Source organism: Galendromus occidentalis, unplaced genomic scaffold (genome assembly GCF_000255335.2).
Source record: "Galendromus occidentalis unplaced genomic scaffold, Mocc_1.1 scf7180000077147, whole genome shotgun sequence".
In the NCBI taxonomy this organism is placed as follows: Eukaryota; Metazoa; Arthropoda; class Arachnida; order Mesostigmata; family Phytoseiidae; genus Galendromus; species Galendromus occidentalis.
Genome location: NW_003805135.1, coordinates 139,792 through 162,989, shown reverse-complemented (window position 1 = coordinate 162,989; position 23,198 = coordinate 139,792). Strand labels below are relative to the sequence as shown.

The 23,198-nt window shown below is 51.3% G+C and overlaps 1 protein-coding gene across 1 annotated transcript; it reads right to left on the bottom strand.

Moving 5' to 3' along the window:
* Positions 1-5,712: 5,712 nt before the first annotated feature.
* On the bottom strand, positions 5,713-9,964 carry LOC100899642 (LIM and SH3 domain protein Lasp). The gene is made up of 7 exons (XM_003741298.1): positions 9,781-9,964; positions 9,511-9,605; positions 9,015-9,150; positions 8,850-8,890; positions 8,245-8,447; positions 7,169-8,119; positions 5,713-5,888 (listed from the first exon to the last, which is right to left on the bottom strand). The coding sequence occupies exons 1-7, from the start codon at positions 9,850-9,852 to the stop codon at positions 5,713-5,715; spliced, it is 1,674 nt and encodes a 557-aa protein (XP_003741346.1). The 5' UTR covers positions 9,853-9,964.
* Positions 9,965-23,198: the final 13,234 nt, after the last annotated feature.

Here is a 23,198-nt window from a genome sequence, read left to right as displayed (position 1 = left end):
GAAATTGAAAAATACATGCGGATCCCGATGGACGCATCCACGACTGTCTTCCCGCTAATTTTCCTGAAGCACCGATTCGCAAATAAAGTCCACTGACCGTCTCAGAATGTTGTTACATAATGAAAGCATCGCCGACGTCGTCTTCATCATGATCCGTCCGGAACAATCCCGTCGATAGCCCCAAAACTTTGCGTTGCATTCGCAGCACATCAAGTAGCGCAGCGTGGTACTTCGGATCGTGACCCTTGTCCCGGAAACAGCAATGAGTCGGTGAGTGAAAATCATTGATCTGAACAAGAAATATCGTTGTCTCAGCAGACGCACAAATATGGCCGCAACCGCTGAGGTAGCAGCAGAAGCGAAGGCTACAGCATACAGCCGATGTTGTTCAGGGGATGAATAAGTTTTTCGTGATTCGCTGGGGCCGTCAGATCGGATCAAAGAGGAGTTTCAATTATCGCTGCATCCATTCGATCGGATCCTCAGATCACTTAACGGGTGCCCACTAAGCAGTGTCTCAAAATGCAAAACCGGGAGCGGAGATTTCTTAGATCCCTTGAGCTTCCATCGCGGAATCCAGGCCGATCCTCTCTTGGCCCGTCATTGCCCCAAGTTTCCATATCCACTCCCGCGACTCATTTTTGCGAGAGCTATTCCGGGAGACGTGCTCTTGAAGATTTTTCTCGCCAAGGGGCTGTATCTGCCATAGCCAGCCGGCCGGCTAGCTGGGTGTCAATCATCATGACTTGGAGATAATCGGAGTCGAATTCTACCAGCGACTGATAGCTTTTCCATCATCAAACCATCTTGATAGTTTTATGGACTGGGCAGCTCAGCTCAAATGAAAGATTAACAGAGCCCGAGCTTAGCTGAAGACTGATCATGGACGGGAAGACAAAACTTGCCCCGTACTGGCAGAAAGTCTACAGCGGGAGCTGTCACAATTCAACCGGAAGAGAAAGGAGAAAGAGCTTAAACATGGCAAGGAAAGAACAGCTTGAAGTCGTGTCGTTGGAACGAGGCATTCAGAACCGATCCCGATTGTCGGCTCAAAGGTCTGCGAAAGGCGATGCCTGACTCCGGGATCGATACCGGCCCAAATCGACTGTATACTCAAAGGCGAAAGTTGAGCGATAATGGTCGTATGGAGGTTTTGCGCCAAAGCGCCAGAAATTGTGAGATTCTATCTTCATATGCTTCAAGGGAGGGGCATTCGCTCTCCCCCCCTACCCGGATAGAGATCGACGCTTTCCGGAGTCCAGATTGTGCGAGATCGGGAATAGCGATCGGCGAGGGTGGAGCAATGGGTGGGAGAAGAAAACACGTCGTTTGTTGTGGGATGATTCCAGACAGTGTAGCGATTTTTCGCTGGGTGTGACCTTTGAGGCGACTTCGCAGCTAGGGGCATCGAAAACTCAAGAATTTAGCGTCGGATTAATTCTAGTCAAGGTCGATGCCCGCACTTTCACCTCCTTGAGCACGACGATTTGCGGTGATTTTTCGCCGTAAAATTCAGCTCATTATCCGAGCCTCCGAAGGGTATCGGCGTGAACAACGGACACTGGGAGGCTGCCGCTCTTATTCTAGCTCAGGACTTCTCGCGTAATTTAAGATTCTATTTTCAGTATTATTCCAACCAGACGGTAGCTTTTCTATCAGCTTCTCCCCTCGTCTCGATCCCCGACCGCGGCTGCGCCCATCTCTTCAGGAAAAACACTGCCGATGGGTAGGGCTGTCAGAATTATTTTGCAATCGTTTCTCACTGATCCAGATAAATTCGGAAGGTGGATGCAAGGACTCTCGACCGCTAGCTCGTCGAGGGTTCATCCCTCCGGAGGTGAGCCCCAAAATGACGCGCATCCGATGGGAAAACCTGTGGAGAAATTCCCTTGAGATCCGACAGCAGCTCGATCCCTCGACCCCCAGCATCTGGGGAATTATATATCGGCTGTTCGGAGTTTCTGCTTGTTTTGGCTGCTCGTTTTTTGTCACGATCGGCGAGCATCGTTTTTGTACGACAGTTTTTCAAGAGAATTCCACCGATTTTCTTATCCCGATATTTTCTCAGCTCGGCAGTCGCAGCCAACCGGCTCACCGGCCGTCAGCACTGGTTCCTGTTTGGAAAGGTAGACGAGGAAGGCTCTTTTTCACAATAGATACTCAGCCGGAAGTGTCCGGCACAGCAGCCGCACCCGGCATCCTGCCGCCTATGCGTCCGCCCGCGCGCCGCGTGACCCTTGGCTCCAGCTCCATGACTTGAAACTTTGAACTAAGGGTGACTCGCTCGCTTTCTTTCAGGCGACTCTTGGCATCCGAGTGTATGATATGCGAACGTCTGTCTCGAGTTTGCCTCAATGTTATCTTGAACATTCGCTGAACTTCATGGCCCAGCCTGTCATCGCAGGTGATAATTACCCTCCATTCCATTCACGAAATCATCGTCCAGGAAGAAAGCGGCAAAAACAACGGAAAAAGCGAGGATCTGCTGTGATTTAGCGAGCAGAATAGCTCCAAAGACCTTTGTCACTACGACCGAACCTCTCGTATTCGGCCACTTATCCGGGTCATGCTGTCCAGAAGTTTCCGTGTCACAGACGATTCACTCTCGTTTCTGACCATTGTGTCCCCACTTCGGGAGTTCCGGGCAGGCTCAGGAGGCTCTGCGGCGAGAACAGTACTCAACTCTTCGATCGATGAGTGAATAAATGAAGTATGCATTTGTTTCTGGAGACTAGAAAACATTGAAAAATATTTTAGTACACAGAAACGCCTGAATCGAAGCGTTGACGAAGTATGTACCTACATCTGTCATTTCTCCCTGCTCTGTTCGTCGTTGCGAAACGCGTACTGTAATCGGTCATTGCGGGCTACTGACATCGGTGAACGGAGCGGTGCGCGCTTGCGTGATCTTCCGCGACGCTACTATTCTGTGACATGATTTACTGTAATAATGATACACTGCCTCGATTGCTAGAGGTTCGAGTTGGTCAAAACAGCCTTGAGAATTCTTCTGGATCTCGCTACTGGGTGTCGGCGTCGCAATGACTCGTCCATTTAAGCGTGATCAGCAATCGACGGTATCTCAACAAGAGTCGCGCAACCAGGGAGGAAGAGCTGATGGCCACTCGATCGAGTTCGGAGAATCCAATGTACAATTTTCGATCTCGAACGCCCTCCGAAGAAGCCTGATATTTGAAGAACGCTTGCGCGTCTTCTTAATTTTGATCCAGCTCATTCTTTTTACGAGCTTTTTGGCAAGGCACGATGGGCGGAAGTCGTCGTAAACGACAACAGTATTCGATACGGCCACAAAAAAAAGACGATGAAATTCAGTCAGGCGTGGCAGTGAGTCGAAGAATGCGACATTTGCCGCTCCGATGAAAACGGGATGAATGGCTTTCCGGAACTTTTTTGAGGGCTGATCAAAATTTGCGCCACCGGAGGAAGATCGGTGGACACAGTACGAATGAGCTTAATAAGGCCGGAACTCTGTATACTTCACGGGGTTGAGATCCATTAGATTCATTAAATATCAACGGAGTGATGAGAGACTTCTCTGGGCGATGCTGGGCGCTACACTGTTCGACGTAATGCTTCCGGGTCGGGTTCCAATAGGAAATAGAGACATTACTGTTTTGTGGGAGAGCTGTGGCTCCTCGCGGAGATAGGGAATCAGCTCGGGATATAGAATCGAAAATTAGAAAAAGTCATCAGACATTCCGCCTTAACCCCACCACCTCCAAGAGGAAGTTCGTCGAGGGGTGGCGACCTTCCTTGTATCAATATCCTGGCGGAATCGTGATTTCCCCAAATCCGGGAGGCTATGGCCGTCCTCGGTGAGAGCCGTTTTGTATAAATTGCATCCATGAATGAGGTCAAAGGGGTCCGAATCGTCACATACCCATTTTGAAAAACTCGAGGACCACTTGGCAGAATTCTCCGATCCTTCTGATGATCAGAGTTGAATAATGATCACGTCGAACTATAATAGAGGAGGGGAAGCCGTGGCGCAGGGTTCGTATCAGGAGCGGAGAAACGCTATTATGAACAAAGACTATTCGTTGACGCTAGTTTGGGGTGGAGACGACAACCCGTTGTTTACCTCCCATAAGTTACATTAGGAGAGTTATAAAGCGTTCAAAGCATGCACCCGATGATCTTCTGATGTGGTTCGCATCTACATACCTATAAATTATTTCGTTTAGGGTGCGATACAATCAAGTTTCTACTGTTCTTTGAAGTTGAAGGATACCAGCCGAAGATGATGGGTCCCCTCCTTCAGTGCTTAGCTTGGTTCCAGTCATCCCAGCGGTCGCTTATCGGGAAGTGATCAATGAGTCTTCCTCTTCGTGACGGTCGCTCCGAGCGCACTGCGTGCACAGTAGTAGCCGCCTGCCGCATTTGTACAAGCGACTCACTCACTCGGAGCGAGAAGAAAGCGTAACCTGGATTCCCAAATCATCCGTTTGCCGTTCCATGAATTGACCCCTTCGAGCGAGGAAACTTATTCAAATCTAGATATCGCAGCCGGTGGAAATCCTCTTCCTCTCGCGAGAACTTTTCGCATTACCCTTCAAACGCAGAGCGATGCATCCCCGCTCCGACCCGGGATGAGTGAAGAAGATTTATCCTAAAGTAGATGCGGAGGAGTTTGGGGTCGCTAAATATGGACATCCGATGTAAGAATCATCCGGAGCGCCGTGATTTGACTTTTTCGTGCGGAGATTGGCCCTCGGGAATCAGGAAGCGGAGGGCGCGAGAAATATTCTCCTGACATGAGTCGTCGAATAGCGATAAGAGCCATTCCCTAGCCCGGAGAGGCTCAGAACCGCCGTGTAAGGACGGCTTATGCTTCGACGGGTTGCCCTTCGGCATCTTGTCCTATACCATCCATTTATCTATTACCACTCGATGAGGAGGAAAAAAAGAGGAAGAAGACGAACAACAGGAAAGAATGAATATCCTTTTCATGAGCCGCGCGATAACAGCTTCCCAGGCAATTCGCGCGCACAGAGAGTGCAGCGGGACGGTTGCACGGCTCCGGATAAATAGCCGGCAAACAGTCAAGCTAACAAACACTCACTCGCAGACTTCTATATCCGCAAGGGACTACAATGCAGAACTTTGGCCGCAGCAGAGCCGTTCGGCCCCAACCACCTGTGAAACGGGTCGTAAGTAAAAAATAGCAATGCTCGCTCGCTCGTTTTCATTCTTCTGGCTGGCTTATTGGATCCTTACCCGACAGCGATGCTCGTGCGGCTCGCTCCCGATTCACCATTGCCACCGGTAGTAGTAGCGGCCGGTCGGGAAGTCCTCAACCGCACAACGAAGTATCAGATGCGAAATCTACCGGCCCCAACCAACTCCCAAGCACGCCTCGGGCCGGGCACACGACGATGACCTTTCATTTCGCTGCTCCGGAAAGTCAACCAGCCGAGCCATTGGGTGGTCAGAGGAAGCATCTCCGGCGACTCGATTCAAAAGTGTTCCGATTTATTGTCATGTAAATTTCTTCGCTCGATTATCGCAAAGCATCGAGGATCCTCCCGATTCCGGGGAAAAATCAATCCACGTGGTGGGTACCCCGATGTCCCAGCCCCGCAGTCGTGGTATGATCTTATGATGGTGTACATGACCGTAAGTTGGTACTCTACCCTCGATCGCTCTCTCGGTCCTCAGGCTCCCAAGCGTCAGCTTCGGATTGAAAGCCGACTAGACTGTTTCGACGTAGTTTGCGGGCAGCATTCCTCGCTGGCCGTTACGGAGCACGGTGCCAATCATCCAACCGCCCTCAATCGGATCGCCGTTAACGATCACATCGCCTTCACAAAATGTGACTTCGTCGATGTCTCCCGCCATGTAGTCGTACAGAGCTATGTAGCATAGGCCTGCAACAGGGAAAGTCTTCGGATTAACGCATATAAGCTCCTGAGGTTGAATAGCCGATCACTCGGCTTTCTCAGAGGATTCTCCTCAGAAAGAATTTCGCTCCCTATCGAGCTATTTCTGCTTGAATGTGCTTTCAGCGGGTCTCGGGATGACACTATAATTCCGTAAGGATCCGACTGTCATATGAATTATTCAGGGGTTCGGCATTCACTGCCGCGGCGGGTATCAGCAATCTCGACTAATTGGATTATTGAAAGCCCCGGCTGTCGGTGCGGAGCGAAAACCCACAGAGTCGATTCCGATGCGGAATTCTCGATGGAGCTTGCAACTTCGAGCCGAATCCACGGGTCGTCCTGAGCGTCTGTGCGTATGTTGTCGAAATAAGAAAGAGAGGGGAGAATTTTCTTGGCGGATGCAGAACTCGAACTTCAAATATCCGGATACACCGGTCGTGAATATTCTGATTGCAGAGCAGTCTCGAAGATGCGAGCAGTTTCTAATTGAAGAGCAGGCTTTTGAGGCTTGACGCGTGTGAAAGGGCAGCCTCTGATAAACGCGTGCCTTCTAAAGCTTGAAATCAGGTATGCATGTCCGAAAGAGTGAGAAAGATTCTCGGAGAGGGCTCGAATAGGCGATTCCGTTAGGCCCTGGATAGATCCCGCGGTGATAGCTCAAAAGAGAGCTCGTTCTGTCCTGATCTCGGGGAATGGAAAAACAGATGGGTAGCCCTCTAACATACGAGCATTCACTATGAACGGGCGGGTTTTGGAGTGTCAAAAGATAGGCGAGCATCCTAATTTCCTCGGACATTGGGAACCCCTAATCCCGATGTAGCGAGAAACCGAATGTGGCTAAGAATAAAGGACTAGAATTTGCGTTTCCCTCACACTCATTACGGAGTTTTGCTGAGTCTCGGTGGGGCTAGAAATCCCTTCGCCAGTTCTCCGGAATAGCCCGTACGTCGCTTGTGCGTGACTGTGTCTCAACTGCGATCATCGACTTCCCCGTATTTTGTGAGTGCACTTGCGAGAAGCAGTTATGAGAAGCTGACCACCGTCGGTCGATAGCTGTGATCTCTCCACAAGCGTGACATCTCTCCACAACATTTAGTCTGTACATACACATCAGGGATGTTTCATGTTCCATAGGACCGGTAAACGATTCGCCGTTTGATTTGACTTGCTCTTTGCACGGCGCGCAGCTTTGGGCAGAGGAGAAGCCCCTCGGAAGTACCTCAAGTAGTACTCGGAACTTGCGCTCGCTACAAGGTTACACCCACCGTGTTGAGGCGACGGCCGAAACTTCGTTGCTGAGATGGACTGTTGCGGACTCTCGCGTGTCTGCTGTTGCTGATGCTGTTGAGATGATTGCCTCTGGTAGTATGCATGTGGATTTTGCTGTTGTTGCTGGAGGCGCTGCTGCTGGAGGAGTTGCTCCTGTTGTCTCTGCTGCTGGAGGAGTTGCTCCTGTTGTCTCTGCTGCTGGAGGAGTTGCTCTTGTTGTCTCTGCTGCTGGAGGAGTTGCTCCTGTTGTCTCTGCTGCTGGAGGAGTTGCTCTTGTTGTCTCTGATGATCGAACAGCTGTTCTCTCTGTCGCTGTTGCTGCTGTTGGTGTTGTTGCTGTTGCTGCTGCTCTCGCTGTCGCTGTTGCCGAAGGAGTTGGTCGTGTTGTTGCTGCTGCTGTTGGTAGGAATAATTCTGGTGTTGAGGTCTCTGCTGAAATGCTGTCGAGCTGAAGGTCGGCTGAGAGAAAGTCTGATCTATCGACGGTTGGCTCGTCTGGACCGCAGGGCTTAGGGGCTTCTGTTGTTGGGGACGGGGCGAGCTCCGCTGCTGAACCGATTGAGAGGCCTCTTGTTCCAGTTTCTGCGATGGATCTTGTGAGTTGCCGAAACCAAAAGATTGCGGAGGAGCGTTCCGTTTCAAAGCGTTCAGCGCAGCTGCGAACTGACTCTGGCCAGGTTTCGGCATGGAGTCGTCCTCGAAGGGGAGCTGAGAAGCTTGAGCGTCTTGCATATTATTTTGCGAGGATTGCCGTTGCATTGGCGCACGCGAGGGGGACTCGTTGAAGGATTGGTACTGAGGTGAAACTTGCGAGGGTTGATACTGAGGAGCGTATCCATTCTGCTGAGGTTGCTGCTGTTGGCTGAGGTTTCTTGAGGGAGCTTTGCAAGACTTCGTCCGGCGCAGCGTGTCCATCGGACTGTATATTTCATAATCGCCCAGAGAACCTGAAAGTCCGGAACAAAAACAGTCAGTATATTTCCTTGACCAACATCCTATGTGTCGATTCTGGACACGCTCCTCGATTCGAGCGTGGAATGTAGCGAACTCAGACGTCTGCCCTGAAACTCACTTGCGTTGAATTTCGGTCCGAAAGAGAGGACACTGTCGTCGGTCTGGTACTTCGGAATCGACGGCGTATTTTGTTTTCCATATAGATCGTAGAGCTTCAGACCGCCACGACCACTGAGGGGCTCGTAGAAACTCTCAACGTTTTCTGACGGGGCTGTGCGGAATTTCTCCGAGTCGCCGAAGGGATCCGATAGGCTCAGGATGCTGGAAGGCAAAAACGGAGAAGCTTGGTTTTAGTGTTTCTCTGGGACATTCATACCTCCCGGTGCCTCCTCCATATTCCAGCCACGAATGAGTAAACATATATTTATATGCCATTTTTTGCGCCTACTCCATTCTACGTATTTCACAAGGTTCCGGTGGACACTTCGAAGCCGATCGAGCTATTCAATTGTGAGCGAGAATCATCCGGAGCTCAAATCTCAGCTTGCCGAATCATCACGACGGTGAGCCACGAGATGACGCATCTCGAGCTCGATCGTGAAACTGCTGACTCTCTTGAGACCAACGCGATCGGCCGACGCAGCGACCGAAGGGTGGAAGCCCTAAGAAATAAACATGCTTCTCGACTAGCACAGACACCAAACTTTTGTATTCAAAGCTCACCTATTGTCGAGCTGCTTCCGGAAGTCTTGATCGTTCGTCAGCTGTAAACGGAAGGTCTTGTATTTTCCCAATGGTATGTGCTCATCGCTAGGCGATGGAGGGAGAAAGTTTCTGGTGATGAATAAAGGACCACTAAGTCAATTATTGACGTTCGTTTCGACTTACTGAGTTTGAGACTCGTCCCTTCGACTTCTCGTAATCTTCATGATACCTGATGTTACTTTGCAATTTAGTGTTCTCAGCCAGCCGCCTCGCTTCCGGCGTGTCAAGAACGGTGGTATACGTGGCGTGGGGTACGTGACTGTTGAGTGAAAATTCGTGGAAGTAAAGAAGTCAGAGCGAGGGAGTAACAACTCCTTCCTATTTCGGAGAAGCCTTGTGACTCAAACTGGTTGAGCCGTGAAAGTGTGACCACACCTGTTGTCACTTGCCAAGATGGGCTCTCCCCTTTACGATTGTGCTGCGCTAGACATGCATTTTCTCAAATCACGGAACACGAAAAAAAACATCGCGAAATCGGGAATGAACCCATTCGGGCTGAAAGGTGCCCATCGACAGGCGATTGAAGGCTACCACTATCACTTCGGGAGCTGAAAGAGGTCCTATAGAGGATTCAGTGCGAACGAGAAAATCAGTGCCGTCGCCTCGATCGGAGACTCACGCGTTACAGTAGGGCAGTCTGTTCAGGCCTTTATAGGTGTTCATGCTCAAGACCATACCGCACTCTTGGCACTTGAAGCACTGCTTGTGCCAAATCTGGAATGAGCGGAAAGCAGAATTGAAAGTTTGGGACCGAGACCGCGCCGCCGGCAGAATGTAGGGAGTCGAAGCGCCTCTTGCAAGGTTGTCGCCCATCGCCCCAGCGTAGCGTATCGGGTTCCTGGACGGGCTTCAGCGAGCTCAGGCCCCGCGAGAGAAACAGGAAACTTACCTTGTCGAGACATTTGAGCTCCTCGATCGGATAGACTGTCTTTTGACATCGAGCGCACTTTTTATTAGCCATCCTGGCCTGAAAGATCCCGGGACCTGTACTTGGAGTCCGGACTCAAGCCTTTCGCCAGCGACCACCAGCCGGATCAGAGCAACCCGACCACTGACTAATTCCTTATTGGAACAGGGAAGAGGAAAGCATCTTCCGCTAGCCTACTTGCTGAACGCTAGAAATAGCGTTCTCAGCGAGCGCGCTACTCTTACCCGTTGAGCCCGGCGCGGTTCGAGAGAGTTTCTGGACTAGGGTCCACCCTGCGGAGCTCTAGAAGAGTTTCTAGTAGCTTCTCGGCGCCTGGCTCTGCCGATCGGTGGTCTGCTAGAGATGGCTCCGCGCGCCTCGCAAAAACGACTTCTTTGTCCATAGAATTCGGTAGTACCGTATTTGGGTACTTAGCGATAATAATGAATCGTTGTGGTTTGTCGTTGGCAGAGTGCAATGACATCGACGCCAATCTCGTGGCTCGATTTTGAGCTCGACCAGGCCCCCAATGTCGATTTAAATTTCTAACTCCGGTCTGAGAACTCCCGACCAGATTCTGAGGTAATCGTTCCGACCGTCGGATGACTTGAAGCCGTGAGAGCTAGACGAGGAGCTCCACAGCCAGGAGTTCGATGAGAGCAAAACTCCCTCACGAGATAAATCGCGATCTTGACGAGCCGATTGTATTAGGTGGCGTGCGTAAGTACTTGGAACCGCGTCGAGAAGTGATTTGTCAATCTTCGAGTCCGGGAAGTTTTGCTCCAGATCGGATCGACCCCGTGAAATGTGCCGTGCTCCCCTGGGAGATAAACGCAAACCGACTCCAGAGCTTCCGGCAGCTCACTGGTAAGAAGTTGGGATTCCCGAAAGTTTGCTGAGAAACCAGGGATTAGTAACAAAGTTACCCGAAGCCTTTAAGCTTTCGGAATGCGCTACATGGGTCGACTACGCGGTCGGCGGCATCTTTGACTATTCTGAGCCGCGCTAGTGAATGATCCGGTATCCTTCAGCTGGTTCCATGAGGTTTTCGGAGCGCAAGCTGCTCTTGCACGCATGCAAAGCTCTATCGAGGATAAGCCGATTCCCGAATATTCTAACAATAAGCTGGCCTGACTGAATCCGTCTCAAGAGTGAATCTCATTGAATAATAGGTAGAGCAAGGACGTCGGTACGGCGCGGCGCACGGCCCGAGCCCGAGCTCGATGGAACGAATCATTCACCGACGCTCGCCTGGAAGTCGATGTGCTCCCAAAGAGCTGCGGAGCGCTCAGCATAGGGTATTGTTGATTGGAATAGCCAAACTTCTGCTATTTGTAAATTCTGATCAATTCGTGTCATTGAAATAGCCAAACTTCTGCTACTTGCCGATTTTCATCCATTCGTGTCGTTCTCTCTTTTCCACCATACCAAGAACGAAGGGAGCATGGGGCTCCGCGAGCACAGGGTTGCTTTTTGTACAGTGAGGCTAGCGAACTCCAGTCGGCTTCAAGATCTCAATCTACTTCATAGATGATCCTTCTTCCTGGAAATATGTATTTTATCAGAAACAAATCATGCGGCAGCTGTGCTGGACAAAAGAGACGAGTTAGCGAATGGATGTAGCCGCTGGAAATGAGACTGGAATGCATTGAATTCGGCTCAGTGAGCATTTCCGTCGGAACTCCAATAACGCGGCCAGATGTAGCTGATAGTCGCTCGAGCGAGCAACCTATCGTTCATCTCGGACATATCCTCTCCGATCCGTGGCAGAATTCTAAGACTAATGGACATCATACGGAGCAAGCTTTGCGCGGGGCACGCGAGCTTTGTTTCACTTGACATCAAAGGAATGATATCCGGCTCTTACTCACATCAGAAGCATCAGCTGTTCATTCCGCCTTCCTCCTCGAATGGATACCGGAGCCCTTCGAGCAATATATCTTCTGATCGCGAGTCAGCGGAAGAGAACCCTTCAACGAGAATCGTCATGGAAGCACCTCCGCGTTTTTCGGAAGGTATCGCCTAATAAGGAGGAAGACAGTTACAAACGCTTCACTCCGATCGAGGACTCCCCCGTTCTCATGAAAGATTCTCCTTACTCATCGTATCCGGAGGTATTTGTATGGTATCCCGAATAGAGGGCACGATGTTGATGGGCTAACTCCGTCGGAACTTATTTCAGTACTTGTCAGCCGACTGTGGAGCTCGGAAGAGAATCGAAGGCAAAAAATTCATTCCGAGGCGGGAACGTTTTTCTGCGGGGCAAGAGAAGTCTTCGATGGAGCTGACGCAGCTCTCTCTGGCCTCCTTCACCGAACGAGTTGCAAACGCCATCGACGGCGGTAGCGTTGACGGTCGCGAACATAATTCGATAAAGCCCTTTTGTGTACTGAATGTATCCGTCCGAATGTTCCCGTCGGAAGCCTCACTACGACAGCCAAGTTGGCTCTTGTCGCTCGTTGGGTGTGGTTTGCCACGGAAGACTAGCTGAGCGGCAAAGCGAGTGCGGGCGGCATACAAGTCCTCGCGAGTTTTTTTTCGGCCGCATCTCCCAGCTGGACGCGGAGGGATGAAAAGCCCGACTTGTGTTGGATAGTGGCGATAGCATCGGGGAGTGGCGTGCCAAGCTCGAATCTTATGTCAGTCCGGGAATCGACTCCGGCGAAACTTTCGGAGTGTTCTCCGAGAAGAAGAATTACGGTCTTTGACGTCTACACTAGCAAAGTTGCAAGGAAAGAGTAAACTAGAACCCCGGCATGATCACCGATTACCTAAGCCTGTGATTAAAGTGTTACGCGGGTGAGCCCGGCTCTGTTGCTCGTTATTCTGCTGAAAAGAGTCGAATTTCAGCCTCCATGATTCGTGGATGGGATCATGGCGGCTCAAGCGCTCCAATCAAACGGGATTAAACGCTCCAATTAGAGTTCACATCATCGTTCGCATCCTACGAGTTGAGGATATAATATGCGGTCGCCGGTTGACTCGAATTGGATCACTCATCGGAATCGCCGCGATACTCCCGCTGCCTTCAGGTCCCTGATTAAACCGTCTCAGTGAACGCTTCCCGAATCGAAAATTCCGATTCCTCCATCGTCTCCGATCGTCTCTTAACTATTCAACCCTGCTCTTTAGAGCAGTGGTTCCCAACCGGGGTTCCGTGGGAAGATTTTCGGGGCCTCGTGGCGGGTTTTTGCTGGGAACCCCGGGGTTCCGCGAAGAGATTTCTGGGGTTTCGCGCGAGATTCTCTCGGTTCCACTGAGGACTATCGAATCCGAGTATCATGTTTAATAAATTACCCCTACGGGCTCTGCGATTCTCGGCAGCTGCCGCTCGACCGAGGTAAACGAGGGCCGCGGTCGGAGAGGGCGATTCGACCGCGAAGAACGCGGGGAAGGATGGAAAATGACTGAGGCGTTCCGCGGGGCAAATAAAGTTGGGAACCCCTGCTATAAAGCACGGTCATCGCTCGAGAGTCGATAGGCGACTCGATAAATGCCTCCGGCGAGTTGATACCAAGCGGCGAAATTTCGGCACCGTCCTCAGGTCCTGGAGTTTCGCAGAGCAGGCCATCGCGGAATCACAGCAAATAATTCTCGAGCTGGATGTGCGTCAATCTCCCTCCGCTTCTACGTTGAGACTCTCATGAGATAACCCGTAAGATTCACGATCATATCTTGCGCGATTCCTCGGATATTGAGTTCTTGCGAATGAGCAGCCGTGATTGACAGATATCCCTCTTCTGGACTGGCCCTTTTTCGCTCAACGAATTCGGCATCGATCAGCCGTCCATCAGTGTAGCAAATGTCACCATCTGTCAGGGATTTCCGCGATAACTCTCTATCAGCGGTTCTCGAAAGGACGTTAGTGAAGTCGAAGCGAGGTTCCCGTGCTCTTGGAAGGGAAGTCGGACTCTCAACTTTTTCGCAGTCTTCTCGGGAAAATCCTCTCACAGATGTCTGTCGGGGAGTCCGGTCGGAGACTCGAAAATATGCTTGCAGATAAGCTGACCTTTCAAATGCCAAGGTCAAGTGATCTTCCCCATCGTACAAAAACTCGTCTCCGATCTAATCTAGAGCACAGATTTAGTGAGCCGAATCCTCGAAGTTGATTCTCTTTTTGGCTCGGGAGAAAGTCAGATGTCAGAAGGAGGGCTCCCTGCCGAAAGATTCTCTTTAGGAGTCTCGATTGTTCTCCCCTCGGAGCGGTGCGTAATTCGTTGGTGCGGTTTTCGATTGCTTTTCACCCTCCGAGATGTCCGTCCATTCCCTGACCGTAGTCCGGCACAGAGGTGTACGGTCTTCTAGAGGAAATTGAGATACCATCAATTTCTCGTGAGATCAGGGCTACGGGACATGCAAGAATATTCGGGACGATTTCCAAGGATGCGCCGACTTCACAGGAAGGGGTCAACCGACGTCAAAAAAATGGAACGCTGACGAAACAATTATTTTCCGGATTCCCAGAATGTGCTAAGGCGCTCAATTCGAGCGGTCCTGTCTTGACGCAGGGATGAAAAATGGAGAAAAGCTGAGTGGAAGCCAACGTCACTGGGGGTTCCATCCCTCGTTCTCCTTCCAGGTCGTCGCCATATGTCGCCGAAGTAAACTCAGATAGATCCAGAAACCCGTTTGGGGCTTTGAAGAAAGGCAAAATCGATCATTCCTTTTGTTCGAAGGCTCGGCGAGCGACGTTCCAAATGAAGAGGGAACGCCGCCGCGTTATCGCAAGAGGCACCGTTGGGTGCATTTGAATCAGAAATATCGAGCATCCCTAACGGAACTCCGACTGGTCTGCAGCGCGGCGTGTCGTCGGCACGGGGCTCTGAATAGTGAATATCTTCAAGAAGAGAAACAGAAACTCTTGCATTCGGAAGTTGCATCAAGGGAAACTTTTCCGCTCTTGTGGGAAGTCGCAATAAGTCTCAAAATACACGCAGGCGTGGAATAAACGACAAAAGGGAAAGTTTTCCGTGCGTTTTTTGCCCAGTCTCCTAGCTCTCAATCCCTCGGCCAGCTCATGTTTCGAAGTTCACCGGTGATCCCGCGGCAATCGGCGGGCTGGACTCATTCATGGCTATCGACGACCCTTCATGGCTATCGGCGATGCGAGAGCTCTAGGAGAACTCATTCGAATTCTCAAAGAATCTGAAACCTAATTTTGAGAGCTGCAAACGGACTCGCGAGCTCATGCTCGTACCGCTAGTCTCGTCGTGAAGAACCTCATAATTCATCAAAGCCCACATTCTTGATCCCGAATGCAGTATCTCCGGAAACGATGTCCGCATTTCCTGCTGGGATTACTCGATACGAATAAACTCTGGCTCCCATCAGAGAGTGGGACTCCCATCTGGCGATCGCGTTCCCCTGGCCCAACCATCGAGTGCTCCCTTTCCGGGCAACACGTTCCCCTTCTGACATGGACACCGGTGCGACCATACGAATGGTATTGCCACGAGATGATATGGGCGCCGCGATTCGGAGCTTCAAAGCGGCTCGATTGCGGGGATCATCCGAATGTTGAGGCACGCCCCCACAAGGTGAGCTCAACGATCGAGAGACGCAGCCTCAGTGTATTCAACAGTGCAGCCTCTCTCCATCTTCAACTGTTCGACTCATTTGGTGTCTGAACAGGAAAAGCATACGGACGCTCTGCCCCGCTGGAAGCATCCTCATGTCACTCTCACCCGATCCCCTCGAGGTGTGCTCCCCAGCTGAGAAATGCTGCTCTAGTTACCTCTTTCCTAATGAGACCGTCGGCAACACCTGTTCCGCGCGCATCGTCGACTGCGCGCCGTCCCAAAGAAGCATCGATTTTTCCAATAGACCCTGAGGCAAAGAGCTTCTCCGCTACCTGCCCCTGCGTGATCACTCTCCCTGGATGCGGAGCTGATGCAGAGATTCCACCTGGGTGTAATCAATGTTGAAAATTATATCTTCCCGATGACGATTCGAGGGAACATCCGGGAAGCAGTCCTGGGTATAGGCTCCCGAGAACTGCTCTGAAAGCTCCCTGATTCCGCTGGACATATTCTATGGGATGATCTCATGAGATATACATTCAGCCTTGATCCTTGGCGGGAATATCGCGCCGCGAGGTTCCTCCAACGTACTGAGAGATCTCCTTAGTCGGAGGAACCTTACCTTCTTGTTCTCTGGCTGCGCTTGAGTCTTCGAACACTGTGCAATTCAATCCCACGCCGCTTCGGTACATGGGAGACCCATATGCTGACATCTCTGAGGGAGATGATCTGATGGGGGTTCGGTCGTGGAAGAGGATCCCGTATTCGTTACGGAGGCCTGGAGCGGAAATTTCGAAGGAATCCCCTGCTCGATCCGAGCGGGTCCCGACTCGCCTGACGGATTCTCAGAATCATATTTAGCGGTGGCGATTGACCTCGGATCGGGTCCCACCTTCTTTTCAGGAATCGAAGCCGAGATGCGTCCGCGTGCGGAGTTGGGAGCGTATTCCGGTGTAGTTTCGAGCCCCTGTGGCCTCGAACCACGGGTCACGCGGAGTCTGAACACAACGACTCGTCCCCTTTATTCCGCAATCGATGATCATTAATCGAGACAAAAGGAGTTGAGCAAGCGATAAAATACTTCGTATTCATAATCAGCGATGTCCGTGTCAGTGATGTGTAAGTATAAGGCCTCCGCGACCGAGGGAACTATACGGGAGTGAATAGACTCCTGTTTACTAAATTTCGTACACGACGGTTGGGGCTACCGATCATAGTCAGAAGCCCGGTGGGATGTGAGATCGGACCCACTTCGAATCGCTGCTCTTGGAGGCCAGGTCGTTCTCGGGCGGATTGATGAGCGGAGCCACAGCTCGAGCCGGATACTGCGGGCGAGTACTCCAGAAAATTACAGGCGATCATCGTCCGCAAGGTCAATCCGCCCCGTATCGACGCCATTGCAAGGTGGAGAGCAAAGCCTATCTCGATTACCCGGGGCGTCCCTACACCTTGCTTCACGTGAGCGTGATCAAAGCATAGGAACATCTTTTTCAGAAAGGTCTCGGCCAGGAGAATGAATGCTCGGATGTCATAGCACGAGAAAAGCATGAGATAGTAGCTCCACCGAGCAAGACGGCGTGAGTTCTGCATGTTCTTGCCCCCCGGTCGCCGATACGATCAAAAGAACCTCTTCGCGACGAAAGGACTCCACGCCCAGATTCGAGTCCAGTCGTGGCGACAGCGGCGAGGCACGCAGGTGTGCGCTTTGCAGGGATTTCCGCCCTCGACCAGTATCGATAGATATCAACTTCGACCAGTGGTCAGCCCTGGAATCGACACTTCGGGGAACACATACCGTTGCAGTCACTGCCTGTTGCCACGGGTTCTTTTGCTCGAGCAATAGAGCCCTCTCGTCAGTCTACGAGCTCTCTGATTCAGTAGAATGCCCGCACCGAATGTGTCTTAATTGAGGGAGAACTTCGCTGGGTGTGAGCTTTTACAAAATATACTCCCAAATGACCGATGACAATGAGGGAAGCATTCGAAGGGATCGCTATGGGGTATATTCACCCTCGGACAAACGCGCGGAGACACACGCAAGGGTTCGCACCGATCACGTACGTGTCGTCACGCGAGTGCCCGACCGGAAAGCGCTCCAAGGGAAATCGTCGTGTTTCGGTGGAAAAAAACGAGTCTTTGAACGACACTCTTCGAACGTTTTACTCGAATCTGACGTGGTAATCGAATTGATTACGCAAGCATGGCCCGCGGAAGGAAACCCAATCCTGTTCCGAAACTTCTTGGTAGGAGCAAGAATAGAGTTCGACGTCGAGTCGAACGGAGAGAATAAGCACAGCTAATAGTCACTACGAAGCGTACCAAAATCCATTCGAGCGTATATTGGTGCCGGATGTCGTGGCGGAGTCAGGACTCTTGGGTGGGAATAGCCGGAAGCCTCACAGCTCCCGATCGAGTGACAGAGGGAAAATGAACAGGAAGCACAATATTTATTCGGCATCCAGACGGGCCAGGTGTGGTATCCCTGTGCGTTATGCGAAAATCAGTGCGAAAAGGCGAGTCTACAGTCCGATTGGTGCTTCCGGAGGGAGGCGTATAAATGCACGACAGAGTCTCCTATCTTCCCATTCCTGGCTGCCGCCGCGGCAGATAATTAGGTTTAGGGAAAAAGGGTGGAAAAAGTAGGGAGAAACGAAGACGAAGAAACGCTGTACATTTACACGCATCTCGACTGTCTGAGAAATGGATTCTCCTTAGAAGACGGAATGAGCAAGGGTTGAATGAACTCTGTCAAGCAATGAACGACCTCCCTTCTGTTCTCCGGGGAGTTTTTTCCCACATGACAGGGTCTGGGAAAAATTGGAGAGCGTGAGGTCTGTATTGAGGGCTTAGAGTTTAGACAAGACTTCAGGCAGAGCTGAGGTAGCTCGAAATCTATTTCGTTTTCCCTTCAGACGCTACCAACTAACTAGAATATCAGATGGAAACCGAACAGGAGGTTCCTGGACCTCAGGCCGCTCAAAGGTCAGAGTCGAGGCGAATACGTAGATATTCCCACTCACCCTGATTTCCATAATCAATGTCTGTCTCGCGTTCACGATGACGCACGAAATCCGGTGGCGGTGAGGCTCCGACGCGATCTCAATGGAGTTCGTCGGTGAGGTTTTTTTTGGGAGGAAATACTGCGTGGGACTTCATTATTGACGCGCCCTATGGAGTCGGAGATTCCTGTTTGACGTCTTTGACGACGGCCGGTGATGATTGCTCCCATTTTATGTCCACGGAGTCCTCGGATTCCGGAATTGAAATATTCAAATCTTCGGCGTGATTTTCGGGAATTCGGATGGAATCCCGACTAAACTGTCCCAGACATTCCTCCGTTCGGGAATAATTCCCCGCCGAGACAACACAAATCGTCTCTTAAGAGCTGGGAACTGGGAAAGCGCAAACGTTTATCAGGGAACACGCCGCCTCCGCCGGGACAACTCCCTCAGGATCACAAACAATGGCCCGGGCATTTGTTCGTCGTGATGCAAGGAACTCGTGCGACGGCAGGCTCTTAGTGTCCTGCATCCTGTCGACAGCCTCTCCGTGCTGTGAAGCGGGACGGTCTCTGCTTAGACGACAGCTAATTCCGTCCGGGTCGCAAGCGCCATTGTCACCCACGAACGCTCCGTGGAGTTGTTGTTGACGAAAGTACAACAAAGATCCACGTCTAGCCTCCTGGTCGACGGAGGGTCCGAAGAATGGCTAGGTTGACGTAGTGAATCACTGCTATTGAGATTATTTCTTTTCTTCGTCTCGTCCCGAAACTCTCTCCCCGGAAGGCAAGCGAGAGATGAATTATAGCTAAGAGACCAATTTCTCATCGTAGATCTATTAAGGAGTGCTCCCCTTTCGTCTGTTTTCAACGACGTCCTTCGACCAGGCTCGATTCTCAGATGGGACGAATTGCGCCGTTTTCTTCTTAGCCGGTTTCCGTTCCTACGGGAGGAAAGACACAAGATACCCAAACCGGGAGCATCGCGATATCAATCAAGGATGCAACAAGCACTCCGACAAGGTCGGATACATTTGATTGACTTCGAGGCTAAGTCCGAGAGAAGAAACGGATGACGTTACCGCAGGATCACTTTGAAACCTTTGACTCGGGCATCCGTTCAGCGGAGTACGGCCCTCTATATTCTTCTTGATAAGGATTCCTCTCCCGCACAGACTTCAGTCAGATCGTCTCTTCTCACGTCCAAGTGCAATCTATCAATGTCTATCCGCGTATCAGCTTTGAAAGGCCGATACGACGAATAAATGCATTCTCTGATCGTCTCTAAGTAAGAGTTTTTTCTTCCCATAGCTCCGAATTTTGAGCTGCCGCTTCTTTAATGAGCGCGCTTTTTTCCCACTATCTGCATGATCGAGATGAAAACCTCCGTGTTGGCGCAGCCATCGTTGCCCAACTCCATAACTTGATCGAGCTCTTCGATTCGCTGCAGGGAGGCTCTGCGGAAGGAAAAAGAGTTCTGAACTTTTCCGATTCGAGAGGCCTGCCTCGAATAGACTTCCCGACCAAGCGCGTACCTGGGTAGTTTTCCGGGAGGAGGCTGGGCGAATAGGGCCGGCGAATTCTTAACGGCCGGCGACCCGATCCCCTATCCCAGCATCACGAACCGAAGTTTTGGAGCGCTTGAGGGAGGCTTAAGCTCCGCAAGCCCCCAAGTGGATGCGCCTAGCAATCGTGGTAGAATAGCTGCCGGCTTACAACCGTATCCGCGACGACGTTGCTTCACTTCCCCTAAGTTGCCCGTCGAGGAGTTCCTCCATGAAGCCGTCAGTTCCGTCGGGCTCGTGGGCAATCATGATCAGTCCCGCTCATGATGGATGAAAACTCAGCCATAGGCTCGGCCGTAGCTCTCGAGATGATCGAGGCGGTGCTATATATAGAAGCGTCGCTCTAAATTATCGACAGAGGTGAACAGCACCTCTTGACACCGTCCGGGACACGACGTGAATTGCTTATAGATGCCTGATCGATAATGTATTAAGAAGACCTAATCACATGAATCGGTCGGAGATCTCTCGTCAATTTTGAATCAACTTCCCTCATGTCCTCTGAACACTCGCCTTCGAGGCCTTAGATCCCGGATGGACACGGCGCTTGAGCTCCTCGCTTGTCTCCGATTCCCGAAGGTCGGATAGATATGAGCATGAAGGATCGCAGACCCGATCATCTCGATGCCGGGATAGCTTTGCTATTTCATTTGAGCAATACGCATAGAGCTTTTCGATCGCTCGCTTTTCTAGGTATTTATCCGATTTATTCGATTTTTCACGCTATTGAGCTCGATTCTCTCCTCGGAGGACGGGAGAAATAGACGGACAGTCTCCAACAGACGGGCGTCGCCTGATGATCGGGCAATTTTTTGAGGGTCGAAAAAATGACAGAGAGGTCCTTCAATAGGAATCTTCGCGGCGTGTGTGCTCCAATGTGGAAACTGTCTGTGCAAGCGACTCGCGTATACGCGATCGTGGCTGCCGACGGACTCATTCTAGATTCGCCTATGGGGGAATTCATGCGCGGTCCGTCCTGATCATCCCCCATGAACGGAGGCCGGAGAGCGAGCATGGAGCTAAGGGACCTTCCCGACCATTGCATGTGTCCTGATGTCTCTCCGCCTCAAGGAGGCATCCGCAGAAGGAAGAGTTGTCTCGCATAAAACTTTAGATATCGTTTTAGCTTAAAACCTCATATACTGCCGTAGTTCGATTGATGCTCGTGACTATGGAGTTCTAGGAGGCTCACCGACATGCTGATTGCAGCTCACAGTCCTCCATGATTCGCCGTGATCTTCATGAGTCATTCTGACTTTCCGTAGCGACAGATGCCGAATCTTCGTGAAAGCAAACGTTATGTGACTGCTGACGTTTCGCGGAGATCGAATCGAGCCCAGAAAAGAATCGACCGCATAATCAACTTGGGAGCCGATACTGCTCCAGTGCAGGACCTGATCGAACGCTCGTTCAGCCTACGCGCACAGTAGAACTCAACGGAGGAGAACAGCAGAGAGCGCGCCTTGAATTCGAGTACAGCAAGTGTTCACGTCCGACGGTCGGCCACGGCGGGTTATTCCCTCGAGTCGAAGAAACTTGCGGCGGGACGACCCGTTCGCCTTCGTCTCCGTCCATCTCGCTCGCCGCTCAGAATGACTCCTCGTAAGATTGAGATACAACCTGGCGCTCAACTAACATCTGCGCCTTGCTGTCACGCTCCCCCATGAATCATTGGCTGCGCTCATTACAGCGCGGTTTGCGCTCCACTGATAAGGAACTGGAGGCTTGACCGGGAGGAGAGAAGCCTGATAGGCCGGACTGATGGGCTCAACAGCTCTCGTGATCTCTCATGATCAGTTCCGGTTTTCGAGGGTAAAATTTTCAGCTGTTTGCATGAGACGTTGGAAATTCCAAGGTGAGTTTGAACCCTCGAACGCTTCGTATCATTACCGATGGACCCTCATTTCACTGGTCCACTTACAACTCGGCGCCAAGACAGCTCGATGCGCGTTCAGAACGTCGACGAAGATTTTAGGAATAATTCCCCGATGAATGTCTATAGCACAATCGTAGTTGAGAACTGTGATTGAACCGCTCGCCGCTTGCAGACCATCTGGCCGGTGCGCTGGAACGTTCGAGCCATCGTGTCCGATCGGACTCGGAATGCTTGATCCGTGGGAGGCATATCCGTCGGACTCTATAAAGCCTCGCCGATCGATGCGTTTTCTTTCCAGGGACTTGGGGTAATCCATACACTTCTGCAAAGCGCGAATCATGGAGAGAGTCCGAGTATAATCCGAGCATCCGTTCGTACGCTGAGGGAAACTTTGAGAAATGAAGTGCACAAAGAAAGCTGGACCGAGAAGCTCTTCTCTCGAATAGACGAATAGAACCAGCGGAATCCGGTCGAGCGGTCTTCGATTTCCAAGCTGGAGACTTTAGTATTTAATTCCCTCAGTATGGATGGGGCAGAGGTTCTGTTTCAAGTTGACTCTCGATTTCAGTCGCGGAATGAGTTGCACTCTGGAGAATAAGCGCGAGACCTCGAGCTAGCTATGTAGTCCCACTAACGACCTGCGGGGGAAGTGTTCCACTTCCGCGACTCGGATACCTGTAGTCCTACCGTCAGTGTGGTGAATGCCCCATTCATTGGAGACTGTGCGTGCGTCAGAGAATGCTTTTTTTCTTAAAATATGTATGTACTTACTATGTGTAGGCAGGAGTAGACAAGAAGATTGGTCTCTGCTGGCGACAGTCACTCACCCGGCTTGCGTTCAAACCCGTTCCTATTCAAACATCGACGAAAGGCTCGCTCGACATCAATCGTAGCACGAGAAATCTCCATCGAGCAGCCGAAACCTTGCTCAGTACGAAAACCGTGACTTGCTATAATGAACAAGGATACTGTCAGCCCCCCGAGGAATCCACCCACGTCGAGTTCTCCGTGTCGGGGAGTCGAAGCATTCCCAGCCAAGTACAGTCATCCGACAGCATCGAGCGTACGTTTCCATCTGGAGGACTATTGTTGAATCCCCATTTGTTGGGCGGCAAGGTTGGCTTGAGTCAATTCACCCGAGAGCGTTTCGAGGGAGCGGAGGCGGCACGTAGGATTTTTCTCGGAATTGACACCGAGATCAATTGAGGCTGTACACGGAGAACCGCCCCGAGGGAGACCCTTACAGACAAAGCTTTGGCGAGAACGCACTCGAATTTAAGAACGCACATAGAAGAGAGTTCATAAAATGCACGGCCGAGGAGAGGGAGCTTGCGTGCTCCTCTGGAGAGACAAGAGACAAACGTTCAGTGTCACGAACAGACCGGGCTGTTGAAGTCGACCAATGACTCGCTCGCTCCTCGGTGAAGTATTTTCCTAAATTC